Here is a 13,950-nt window from a genome sequence, read left to right as displayed (position 1 = left end):
AATGATGGAACCTTTTTATATATATATAAAATGACACTCTTTTGCCTTGCTATTGATTTAGCTATTCTTCCTCTTTACAAAACAACGTTAGGTAGCCTAACATCTATTAGCTAGGCCTACTACAACAGTTAGCGTTCAAAGCCTTGGCCCAATGTTGTTTCTTTTATACATGAAATAGGCTACACCTGCTACTGACAGCACACTCAATGCGTCTTGTTTTTTAACGCTCACACGCTCTTTAGCACATTATCCAGTTTTTGGCGTTATTAATCTCCTCAAAGTCAAATAGGCTTAAGGTAAGGAGGCAAAAGAATCAAACATTATAAACAAAAGACCCCCTTTTTAGCAAAGCTGACATGAGAGCCTTTGAACGCTTAACGAGTCCCCATGAAACTCCAACAAAATGAGGACGTATTCTTTAACTAAAAGGTCCCCCCACACAATAATTTAAAACCACCAAAAGGGGGACGAAAGTCAGTGCACAAAAAAAAGAGAGAGATTCATTGTAATTCATTGACTTGTTCAAAACGCCAAGCTAAAAAGGCGAGAAGACAAGAGCGGACATTCATGGGTACAGATGCTTTCTCGAGGAGAGACTCCAATGTATGGCCTTTGTTCGCGCTGCGTTAAACTGTTTAAAAGAGGGGTTAACGCAATCCATCAAATTGTCTGAAATTGTGTGAAAATTTCAGAAACCATATGGCCTCCAAACGTTAGCGTCTTTTTTATGTGGCTGGACACACTTGTTTCAGTATGGTGAACCGCAGGAGTCCAGCCATGCGCCATTGTCACTTGTCACATCAGGGTGGATGGCTCATTTGTCCTCAGCTTTCATGCTTTACGCTGGAAATTACAGCTTCATCCGTGAACAAAAAGGATTATATAGCCCTGGATAAACTGGACCAAAACTTGGTGTTTTTGTGTCTTTCTTCTCCTTTTTCTCCCCAGCGCCCCAGATTTGTGTTTCTCACATAAATTTTGCCCAGAATGGAAAAACACACGTTGTTGGGTCAAATGCCAAGTCACGCTATTGTAAAGTGAGAGAGAGAGCGGAGTAAGCCAAAGGCTTTCTGTTTCTTCTGCAGAGAGCAAAAACAATAGCGTTAAAGGGGCAAGAATGTTTTTCTTCCCTTCTTTTTTATTTTTGAGGAAAGAAATCAAGGCAGTTAGCAATTACAAAAAAAAGTATGAAGTTCGTTAGCTCTTCTGTCAATGAATGTTTACATGGCAGTTATGTAATATCTAAAAATGTTTACGTTTTTTAAAATAAAAAATATATATTTGTCACAGGGCTATGCGTAAAATGTAGTTCATAACAACTACTGCAGTATAAAACAAAGCTCAGACTTTTATTTCTGTATTGCTGTCAATCACTTAACATTTAGAATTTATGCAAAAGGGTAAGCAAAACAAAACGATTCTTGCTGTTGTTGTTGTTGTTAATAATAATAATAATAATAATAACAATAAAAGAAAATTTTTGCCAGAATATATCACGATTGTTATTGATTTACACACTCGGCAATAGCATCTTTATAAAAGGTATAAATGTTTTTATTTTCAAACTCAATACATTAAACACATTCGGTATTGGTACAATGGCCTAATTTTGAAAGGCACTATATTGCAAGTGAATTGTACAAAAACTTTACAAAAAAGCAGTCACTGTCGATTGTGTACAAATGAAGCATAGGCTACGCAATAAATACACATTTGTAAACAATAGTTTTTGTCTTTAAGAGGTTGTATTGCTCTGGTTGTTGCCCTGATTTGTGACATATTATTTTATTACACTCATTAAAGCCATTACATTACATACAATATCTTATATATAAAAACGTCAACAGCTAGTACTGAACAAATATAGGAGTTAAACTTGCATAGTCTGGCTATAAAACTCATTTTAACACAACAATCATGTAGATGGTTATGTGCATGCGTGTGTGTCTTAAAATATAAATTTACAAAAGTTGAAATCAATATGCAGTGGTTTAGCTACATCAGACATCGACGTCTATTTCCACATCCTCGTCCTCGGAGTAGTCTTCTTGACTTGTGTGGTCTGAGAGAGACGACATGGGGGACAGACATAATTTGTGCACACTCTTGTACTCTTGACCCAGCCGTGGCGAGCACTCAGACCCAGGATGCCCCGTGGCTCCAACCGCACACCTCTCCAGATCGGCCAGTTTAGCGATTTTATCCAGAGGCACTTCACCTGTGGATCTGACTGACTCCACGTCCGCTTTCAGCTCCTCCAGATCTCGCTTTAGTTTTGCCCGTCGATTCTGGAACCAGGTTATGACCTGCGCATTTGTCAGCCCCAGCTGATGGGCAATTCGGTCTCTGTCGGCAGGTGACAAGTATTTCTGATGGTGAAACCTTTTCTCTAGTTCATATAACTGGTGGTTAGTGAAGGCCGTTCTAGATTTTCGGCGCTTTTTGGGACTGTCCCTTTGACAAAACACAGTCAGCCCATCCCTTCCTGTGGATAAAAGAAAATGATGCAATATTAGGTGACACCGACAGTTTATGGTTTTGTAATCGTGATTAAAATAAAGTTACAGTAGAACAAATTATTAGAATATTGTTGATATATTAATAATAATTGCTAATAAAGAAACTATTTACTTTTTTATAACAATTTTAACTTTAATAATGTATTATTTTTGTATTGAAAAGTTGATATGGTATAAGAGATCTAAAAATGAGTCAAGCTATGAAAATATATTGATCAAAATTAAAGTCAAATTAAACATTTAAATTAAATGTGCTTTATTGGCATCGATGGTTCCATGAAGAATCTTTAACATCCATTGAATCTTTCCATACACAAGTGTTCTTTACAGTGGCAGTGGTTCTTTTACGAAAGTTTCTTTGGAGAACCAAAAATGGTTCTTATGGCATTGCTGTAATCACGTTTTAAAAAGTGGTGACCTGTAATTGTTACCTGAAAGAGATATTTCTACCTGGTTTAACCCATAAAATGTAGTTTTGTTGGTGTACATTAATGTATTTGATTCAGCGATATTAAATTGTTTTGAATAAAACCATATGGGCATGGGCGTTGTTTTTTCTTTTGACATTGGTGGGGACATAACAGCAGACCCCATAACAACGTCTTAGGTAATATCAGTGGTTTGACATATTTCAGATGCGTCAGAAATTACAAAAAACATATACATATATTTAACTGTTTGATCAAAATAATTGCTAGGGACAATTTGGTAGTCGCCTATATAGCCTATAGGGACATGTCCTAATGTCCCTACCTAATTCTACGCCCAAGAGGTAACCATTTTTCAGGGTTAGTTGCAGCTTGTTTAACTATTTAAATTTATGCATTTAGCAGACACTTTTATCCAAAGCGACTTACAGTGCATTCAGGCTATACATTTTTTATCAGTATGTGTGTTCCCTGGGAATTGAACCCACGGCCTTTGCGCTGCTAACGCAATGCTCTACCACTGAGCCACAGGAACATTACAGACTTATAGACTTATTATAGACTAATTTCAGGAAGTCAGTCACCCAAACAATTCTCTATCGTTTTCTCTTTTTCCTATTAACTATTTGTACATGAATTGTAAAAAGATTATTTTTACAATCTAAAACTTCATTTACAATCCCTAAACATGTTCTTTTCTTACCTTCTGCTGCTTGGAGTACACCTAATTCGAGACCTTTGAACGTTTTGCTGGCCAGTTCCTGAAGAGCACACAGAGGCGATGTTTGAGTGATGAGAGTCTGCCGTGATATAGTGATGCTTTGCCGGGGTCTCTCTGATGCTGGAAGCCGGTGGATCTTGTGAGTTCGTTTGACAGTCGGTTTGCTGAGGATGTCTGCGATGCTGAAGGGGGTTAATGGCTTGTTGGAACTCGCGGGTGGTGGAAGGTGGTCCAGGGGGTTCAGCCCACGGCTCTCCATAGCCTCACAGACTTTGACAACTTTGGTGGTCGTCATCCAAGCCGTCGCAAAGCAGCTTTGGTTTTAAAATTGTGTGTACAAAGTTGTCGAGACTCTTAATTACAGTATATAATGTTGGTTTAAAAAACTAGGCTACCACTTTTCTATTCTATTCTATTCAAAAGTCTTTTGGCACATGAGTAGCTGCCCAACAACAATGGCAACGTCCAACGAGTTAGTCTCTCACCATCACTACCCAACAGCAAATGAGCAGTTAGCCCTGTGCGTTGACAGCTCTGCAGTTCTGTTCAGAGTTCTGGAGACTGAGGACTACTTAGTGCTCAGTTAATTAACTATGACGGAAAGGCGGAGTCGCGTAAAGTGATGAAGGTTTGTGTTTGGTGGCTCTTGTTTGCCTTCTGCACAAGAAACAAACAGTCCTAAACGACGGCTGATAGGTTAATTCTCAGTTCTGTTTTGTTGAATTGTAATTCCGACCAAAGCTGTGAATAACTGATGAGATAGCCTACTAAAATAAATAAAATACAATAAAATCTTTTACCAATAATAAACTTTTATATAATTTCTTCATGATTTCATTATTTTCATATAGCATGATTTCATTCAAATATATAGCCTACAATGCAACATTTTTACGGAGCAGCCGTGTTCTCCAGTGAATTCTCATAAGATTTTCAGACATCATGAGAATTGACATTTTTAAGTGAGGCATTTTCTGAATAATATAAAATGAAGATAGGTGAGACTGTATGTAGTATGAATACATTAATTATTTATTAAATATAAAACATATAAGGTTGACATTTGATACTGAATTAAATACTGAATTAAATACAATTCAGTATTTAATTCAGTATTTAATTCATTTGATACTGAATTAAATACTGAATTGTATTTGCTGGCCATTTAAGATCGGTGCTCATGCATTCATCCCGACTCGTGCTAAAATTACCATATTTATTAGGCTATAAAGTATATTAAAATCTCGGTTTCAGATGATGTTAAATCTAAAGTCGTATATTTTTACGACACAATAACGACTGTTTCCCAAACAGCACTTTGTAATTTTTTAAGTCAGTTTATAAAGCGCATGCTTACAAAAGCTGTCAGTTCTGAAAGTTCTTAAGTTCATAACTAAGTCCCGAACTTTCACAAAGATGAACAAAAAAGTTAATAAAAAACACACTGTAAAAAGTGGTGGCCTGCAATTGTTACCTAAAGAGCTCTATTTGATTTAACCCGTAAAAAATTGTTTGTTCGTATAAATTAATTTCTTAACGTTAATTCAGACATATTATAATATTTTTGACTAGAATAAAACCAGTTAACTTATATGTTGCCATTTTTTATGCCACCATTTTCTGTGTAATTAAGTTGTTGTTGTTTTTTTTAGAAAAATGTATACTTAATTTAGAGATTAATAGAAGTACTTCAATATAAATGCATCATAACAGATCAAGATAAGTTTACAGAGACAATGGTTTTAGGCAAAACACTGTGCACTTATATCGCCCATATGCAACATGCAGTGTGTGAATGCATAGACCAGAGCAGATATGGACCTGCCATTTGATCATTGGATGAAGGAAGAAGGAGAAGATGTTGGTGCGAGTGTGGGGTGCACTTATATTTAGCTTTTTAACTATATATTTAGCTTTTTATTAAATGTAGAACTATGATCTGGTCTTCTTGTGAAATCTATTAAAACATGCAACACACACACACACACACACTCAAAAAAAACGTTAACTTTGACAACAGACTTGTCTATTTAATTTCAGGAAGTCAGTCACCCAAACAATGCTCTATCGTTTTCTCTTTTTCCTTCAAACAGCACACAGAGACATACACACTCTATTCTTGCAGGTTGTGCAGGAAACATGAATTAGCCAAGTCAATGCGGTCTGACTGTTGAGTTAATGGCAGTCTTGACCTCTTGCTGCCTTCTTTGTTAAGTGTTTCTCTTTAGGCCAAGTGGTTATGAATTAACTGGGGCAGCAAAGTCAATAATGCACTTCTATCAGAATAAATATCTGATATTAACAAATGATGGTGTTGTTATAAGTATATATTATAATGCAGCCATACTATTTATTAATATGCCTAATAACTGGTGTTTCACAGAATTTTTCAGATATAAGAATACAAATTCCAGATTAAGCATAGCAGCCTAAATTGACGAAAAAATAAAGGAACAGGAATGGAAGGGGAAACAATTCTTAATTTAAAATGTATGATGTTAAATAAACATTTACTAACTGTTACCCCCCACACATATATATATTACACTTTGTCTTACACTGAAAATCACTGAATTTTATGTCCAAAGCTTGATCGTTTAAATTTAAAGCTACATAACCTTTATGTATTTAAGAAAGATTAATTAAAAACATCTCTATACACTGTACAGTATCTTCAAGGAGAAATGAACAGTGTAGTAATTATAGACGGAAGATCATCTGACTGTATATTAGGAGCTGAGCCCCTCAGAGGGAGTGCATGTCAGGTCAGCTGAAGTTTATTTATAAATCACATATAAAACAGCTGATCTAAAGAGTATAGCTGAGGCAAATATTGAGGCAAAAAATAAAAGCAAGCTAAGAGGCAATGAATAGAGGAATAAATGAAATAATAAATAAAAACACATTGATGACTTTGATCTTTTGGTATGTGAATGTGAGATTATGTGTTTGTTGGAGGGATGGAGGAAGTGGAGGCTGAACAGTATCCGATATCTAAGTGAAGCATGAACTTGTGGTAATCCACCAAATCCCACACCTTAAAAACAGACCACCTTCAGTGATTATTAAATTACATAAGAATGTGAGGGCCGGTGTCCTGCAGAGTTTAGCTCCAACTTGCCTCAACACACCTGACTGGAAGGTTCTATGCCTAGTAAGAGCTTGATTAGCTGGTTCAGGTGTGTTTAATTAGGGTTGGAGCTAAACTCTGCAGGACACCGGCCCTCCAGGACCGAGTTTGGACAGCCCTGCTGTATAACAACACAAACTAGAACAATAGATATAACAAGAACGATAGATGTAAAAGCCCCCCTTTTTATTAGAATAATAGGCCTACTTAGTTGATACAACGTATGAAAAATTCAGGCATACAGTCCAAAAGAACATTTCTTTACCAGACTCATTTACTGCATAATTACTGAACTCCTAAAATGCAACATGTATTTCACTGAACGTGAGACTGAAGCTGCACAGCAGTCTGCTGCCTCTTTGTCCCTATGGCAGAACATTTGTTACTCTGTGCCCATGTGGCATTGTGCCTGTCTGCTGGTTAGGCCTGATGCCAGCAGACACAGTCATTCCCCTTGAAAGCTGTTCACACAGCCTGGCATGGGATGGAGGAAGTGGAGGCTGAACAGTATCCGATATCTAAGTGAAGCATGAACTTGTGGTAATCCACCAAATCCCACACCTTAAAAACAGACCACCTTCAGTGATTATTAAATTACATAAGAATGTGACATTTTTATGTGCATGATCAACATGTATTTCTGTGTAGAAGTGTTTGATCTCACATATCAGCAGTCCCTGGTCATGCAACATTTTGGTTGCATATTTTTTGATGTATGACAATTTTAGATATCTTTATAAAGAAAGAATCTGAATTGCATTGTGCTTTTAGGTTCAATGAAGGTTATTTTGGGCATCTTCTAAGATGTAAAAATAAATTCAATTTATCTCTTGTACTGAAAATAATAGCTTGCAAATGTTTCCCACACATTCCCCAAAACGAGATAATACTTTGCTTTTATTCATTTTCATGTGAATGTAAAGTTATTTAATTTTCTGGTTATGTGGTGAATAGTGGCAAAGTGTGCTGCATGAAACTTGCAGGAAAATGCTGGATTAGTCACAAAGGAACTCACATTTCTATAAATCAGCCGAACAAACAAATTAATCAAATGTCAGTTCTCAGAGTTTCAAAAATGTCATCAGTGGTTACATTCAGTTGGGAAAGTGTAATGAACTTGTCACTTGAAGGTTATTTCTTCCAAAATGCTATGAAGACATACAATTTTTCTAAACAGCTGTTTGTCTCACTGCAGAAAAGGCTTCCTGGTTTATATATAAATACTTATATATGTTATTATTAATTATTATTATTTGTAGTAGTAGTTTATTTGTAGTAGTAGTAGTAGTAGAAGTAGTGTTTTAGTAGAAATTATTTTTATTTAATTTTTAGAAATGTATTTATATGAGGAACAAAATGTATGTTATTGCACTTGTACTATTTTTGTACCATCACCACCATCATCATTATTACTAAAGCTACTAATAAACAATTTTAGAACAACAAATGTTTATGAACAGGATATCATAAAGGTCAGAGATCAATGTTGCTTGATTGCTATGTGAACAAACAGTTCAGGCTTATGTTGAGGGTCACAACCTTCAAATTAGTCACAGTAAAACATAAACCAATGGCAATGGGGTAAAATGACACACATCTATTGAATTAAAATGCTTGTGAAGCACATAACTGCAGATGAGAATTTAAGGGCAAACACTATGTAATATTGCAATTTCCCCCCACATTTTACGACCAAAGTAATTTACTTTATTATTATCATTATAAACCATTATTTCCTCTTAACCAATCTAAATAGTATTAGATTTTGCAACAATTTCCACTGTGATGGAAAACTGGTCTAGAAAAAAAAAAAAAAAGTATAACAAAACAGTATCATTTAGAACATACAGGCTTTGAATAAGCAGATTTAAAACAAATAACAGTAGAGCTTGAGAAACATAAGAGGTTTCTTGACTCAAAAACAAATGGGCATGTAGTGCAACATTATGTAGTGGCTTCAGGCCTAACAAATAATTAGGTTCTAAATCAGTGTAATTAAGAGGTTGAATCACCGAAAAAAGAAAAAAGCTCATCAACAGCGAAAAAGAGATTTTAATACCATTAAATAATTAACTGAAGCAAGGAACATTAATATAACTGTGTATTTCCCCTGAAGGTAATAGTGAATGGGCTGTAAATTAGAGGTGTTTTTTCCCCCTTGGTGAAAACAGCCTGAAATATGTGCCTGTTTATTGTTTATGAGATCGAGACAGTTTTTTTTTTTCTTATATTAATTAAATATTATTCATATTTACTTACTTTTATATTTGATTTATAGCGATCAAGGTTCAATTTACATGTTAGACAATGCTGGATTAGCCTACTACTATTTATTAAAATCAGTTTTTTAAGTTATTTTATCATTTACTTTCTTAATGATATGCTTCTGAACAACACAGAAAGCATGTGAGAGAGTGAACGATTTCCTGAGCTCTGCTCGTCTGTCCTGAGGATTCACTAACATAAGTCTGCCACCTACTGGAGAGATGAGGAACTTTACGTTGCTTGCAAATAGTTCATGATGCTTCTTAAACTGACTGAATCCTGTATAACAGGGCTGTCCAAACTCGGTCCTGGAGGGCCGGGTGAGACTGAAGCTGCACAGCAGTCTGCTGCCTCTTTGTCCCTATGGCAGAACATTTGTTACTCTGTGCCCATGTGGCATTGTGCCTGTCTGCTGGTTAGGCCTGATGCCAGCAGACACAGTCATTCCCCTTGAAAGCTGTTCACACAGCCTGGCATCAAAATACCTCCAGTCCCTAACGGTGTTTGAGAATGTAGCATATTGGGAATGTTTTGTATTCTAGAAAAACATGAAAACTCCTCATTCCAATACTGGTATAATAAAACATGTCAAACCATATTACACAAATAGTTGAATTTAGTAAATAAAACAAATAAAATAGTATAGTATGTATACTGTATGTGTGAGCATCTGTGTGTATAGCCTATAAATGAATAATGAGTGATTTGGCTCAAATTATGACAGGTCAAAGTGTCAAGTCCAAGTGTTTAATTAACCCAACAATGGAGATTGTTTCGGTGCAGCCCATGCAGCAATGAGTGAGACTTTACAAGTGTGTATATGTGCATGTTTGCGTGATGTACAATGAAGAAAAAAATATTGGTGTACATTGTAAAAAAAAAAAAAAAGATTTGAGTATCTGAAGGATTTTGAAAGATTATTGTAGTATGTTTTACAAGAAAATAGTATTTCAGTCTTTCTACTTCAAAGAAATCTCTCTTTCCCCATTTTCTTATGTATGCAGACCTTTTTTTGCAAACTTTTCAAAATTCAAAATTTCACATTTATTTCAATGTGTTAACTTACTGTTTGTTTGTAATTACATGAGATATACGAGTAATTGTTTCAAAGTACATCCTATACTGAAAAAAATGGGTGTAGAAGTAAATATAGACATGTATTTAAAAGTTTTATCACAGATTTTTGTATATATGTTTTTTTTTTGCATACTAAATAATTATACATTTTGTTGACACATATGGTTGCTACAAAAAAAAACATCATAGATATTATTAATATTTGTAAATATACAAACTATGGGGATTTTATAAACGTATCTCTTCATCTACCCAGACAATGTATGTATGTGAAAATAATATTACCCTATAGGTAGCATATATGGCAATATCACTCCTGATAAAGGGCAATATATCCATATTTGTGAAAACTATTTAAAAATGAAAAATCGTCCTTTTCATTTGAAATTGCTCATATTAGATTATCTTAATACAAATATAACTTCTATCTATGTCATTGTCTGTCAGTAACATAATAGGTAGAATATCAAATCTAAGCAGAACATATTGTGTCACTAGGATGTCATATGGTCTTCTCGTCAGATCAATGACTGAACCCAGCTTTACGTATCACAGAAAGACAGAGGGAGGGCTGTGGGGACTTGCTTTGAGCCTTTAACATCAATTACACTCAGTTTGATGAATGGGATAGCATTAGAGAAGAGGAATGCTCAGCTGCTCTTTGAACGTGAGTAAGTATGTGTCAGAGTGAGTGTGTCTTTGTTTTCGTTTGTGAAGTCACTTAGCAGCATCAAGCTTTGTGTTTGTGTGTGTATACTGTACAAGACGAGTATGTCAAAGATTCTTTGGTCGCCCCCTAGCAGTTTGGCCCAAAATACTCCCACATTGAGCCTGTCAGACACTCATCAATCAGAAGGCTTAGTAAAAGCCATTTAGGCAGTTTAAGGAGCCAGCCAATCACACTAGAGTGGGCTCATCAGCATACTCAATTGCGCTCATTTATGCCAGAGACTTCTGGAGGTTTGGCTGCATTGTTGTCATAGTCTGTGAACTGTGTGAAGTGCTTTAAGACTGGGATTAAATGATTGTGTGAACGAACAATATTGCACTAAATAAAAAGACATTCATTCTATCGTTACTCCAGTTAGCTTTTACCACTTTGAGCTTATTCTGTAATTGTTCTTATTTATCTCATTTTCTTTTCATAAAATTTTTTTCAAATTAGATTAATGCATGTTGATTCACTTTCTCACATACATTAATTGATACTTTTTTTTTTTAACATAAACCCAGGAACCCCTGTTAAAAATTTAAAAATAAAAATATTGACATTATTACATTTACATTACATATAATAATAATAATAATAATAATAATAATAATAATAATTGTTATTATTATTAATCAAATGAGTAGTTACGTATTGTTAGAAATATCTTCACATTCTACTTTTATAATAACTTTCATTAAAAACATAAACATTGTTACATCATATAATAATAATTATTATTGTTATTAAACACTCCCCACATACTCCAGTGCACAAACTTCAAACTCGTCGCAAAAACACAACTCTGAGATGAGCCATTATTAATATTATATAAATCAAAGAAAATGTAATTACTTTTTTTTTTAAAGGAAAAGTCTACTTATAGATGGACCCCTTGCTCTCCATGTAACTTCTACTGCAGTATTTCCATGGACACTTGGTTTAACAGCCTGGTGTTAGTGGATTGGCTCTACATGAACAGAATAAAACCATTCCTAAACATATACTGTAATCACTAACAAACTAAAAAATCCACCCATTCACGCAGCTCTGTATATCTCTGCTATATACACCTGCTTCCTGACTATAGCTGAGCTGCTGACTTCTCCAGTCCTCTCCACTCCAAACCACACTCTTTCCCATCCAAATGAGACAGTGATGAATCCAAGGGTTTTTGTTGTCTTGTTTTTATGAACTAGGCCTAAATACCCAGTAACTCTATTCTCCCCGTACAGCTTTTCTGCCTGCTTGATCTATTGTCCTTAAAGAGACTAGAGCTACAAAGAGAAGCTACACATTAACACAGGCCCTTGTCCTGGCTATTCAGTGTAGCAGAGCACAGCTGTCTCACAGTACACTCGACGCTTCTGAAGGGTGAGGGGTGACAGGGGGTTCACTTACACTGAGCGGCACCCTCTGGAGCACCGAATGAAGAGTGTTTGGGAGAAATTGAGAGGGATGGCAGAAAAGGCTCACTATTTCCAGTGATGGAGAGGGTGCTTCGTCACTCGAGACGGACAGCTGCAGCGGCTCCTTTCTTGGTCGCTTTGCTAACAGTGTAGCTCGACGTGGCCTTTCTTCTTTGTGACGTGCTGGAGTATGTGCGGCGTGTTTAAGCAGAGTTCAAAGGTCTTTAGCATATTTGGTGTGTGCTTTATGGTGGAAGTTGGGTAATTAAAACCCTTTGGTGTTTTGATAGCATTACCACCCATTGAGATGATGATTATTCTGACTTTCAGCTGGGAAATTCAACTGTTTCTTTAAAAATGAATTACTATTTACATTTTTTAATATTCTTGTTAATATGAAGAATAATAGATTTATAAATAAATAAATAAATATATATATATATATATATTTATTTAATCTTAAATATAGATTTAAGATATTTTTTTATAGATATAGTTATTTCTTTCTTTATTTGTTTGTTTGTTTGTTTGTTTGGCCTCTGCCTCATTTTTTGGATTAAATCCCAACAATTTTTTGTGTGGTTGTTGGAGGTCATTGTGGTCCCACTTATTGTCTTTTGCATGGCTCTGCAGAAACAGCAATAAGTAGAAGTGCTGTTTTGCATAAAAATCTTAATATAAAAGGCACAGTAAAATAAAATAATAAAATAAAATAAATTTGTGTAATTAAGCCTTTTTGATTAAAAAAAATAAATAAATAAAAAAAGAGTACATGAGTAACCAGTCAACTAAAAAAAACTGCAAAATAGGGATTTATTTCAAGTTTGGGTAGATTGAGCTTATTGCTGTTCAACTGTACTGTTTCATTATACTGTATGTTTTACAGTAAGTTTTACAGTAAGGTAAGTTTGACTCTGAAGCCTTAAGGTTTGATTAGATGTACATTTAACACATATTTCTTATTTCTTCTAAAATATGTTTAAACTCCCCAAAAAATTTTAAACATGCTTTAAGATTCTAGACAGCTTAAAACTATAGTTTCTAACTTACATCTTGAATTGGGGATGGATTGATGGGTATTGGAATTGGGTATTGGAAATTAACACTACAATGTTCAGAACTTTTTGTTTCAGTTAATTAAAATTGCTGCTTTTTGGGTTGACAGATCTTGGCTAGCTTCAAGGGGTTTAGCCTTGGTCTGAATCTTTGAAGTTTTGGTTCTGACTGCTACTCTAGTGATGAAATGTATAACGTGAAAGACCAGAATTTTAACAGAATTTAGAATTTATTTAATATTTTATGACCACAAGCATTTCCAGAAGCTACTCACACTTAGCTTTATATATACCCGAGCTTTAAATATTCAACTACATCAATCATAATTATTTTGATGTGTGCCATGATTTTATTTTAGCAGAGACAGCACATTTTGTACACATCTGTGTAAATCAGCAGAATCTTAGAAAAATTCCCAGTACAATAAATATGCTTACATTTGCTCACAACACAATTATATATCCTTTGTTAAACCAAAGAGCCTTTAGTTAAGTCAGTACAGTCCAATTAATCTTATTCTCAGCATGACACCCCAAGAGAGCCGTTCCCCAGCTTCTGATGACTGATGTGCTTCATCTGGTCTGATCTACAGCTACATTTTATTTTTTTTTAAATATATTTTCAAAGACAAAAAAA

General features: G+C 34.9%; 1 protein-coding gene across 1 annotated transcript; it reads right to left on the bottom strand.

The window, feature by feature from the left end:
* Positions 1–2,000: 2,000 nt before the first annotated feature.
* On the bottom strand, positions 2,001–3,963 carry LOC107738481 (transcription factor LBX1-like). The gene is made up of 2 exons (XM_016550240.1): positions 3,651–3,963; positions 2,001–2,485 (listed from the first exon to the last, which is right to left on the bottom strand). The coding sequence occupies exons 1-2, from the start codon at positions 3,961–3,963 to the stop codon at positions 2,001–2,003; spliced, it is 798 nt and encodes a 265-aa protein (XP_016405726.1).
* Between the last annotated feature and the right edge of the window lie 9,987 nt (positions 3,964–13,950).

This window comes from Sinocyclocheilus rhinocerous, unplaced genomic scaffold, assembly GCF_001515625.1.
Source record: "Sinocyclocheilus rhinocerous isolate Xijiao unplaced genomic scaffold, SAMN03320098_v1.1 scaffold1907, whole genome shotgun sequence".
Lineage (NCBI taxonomy): Eukaryota > Metazoa > Chordata > Actinopteri > Cypriniformes > Cyprinidae > Sinocyclocheilus > Sinocyclocheilus rhinocerous.
This window is presented reverse-complemented; position numbering and strand designations above follow the sequence as displayed.

Excerpts from the sequence above, each read along its gene's own strand:
- LOC107738481 (XM_016550240.1), bottom strand. The coding sequence starts at position 3,963 with ATGACGACCACCAAAGTTGTCAAAGTCTGTGAGGCTATGGAGAGCCGT. Across the intron at positions 2,486-3,650 it reads TGTACTCCAAGCAGCAGAAG|GAAGGGATGGGCTGACTGTG; the intron begins GTAAGAAAAGAA and ends TTTTATCCACAG.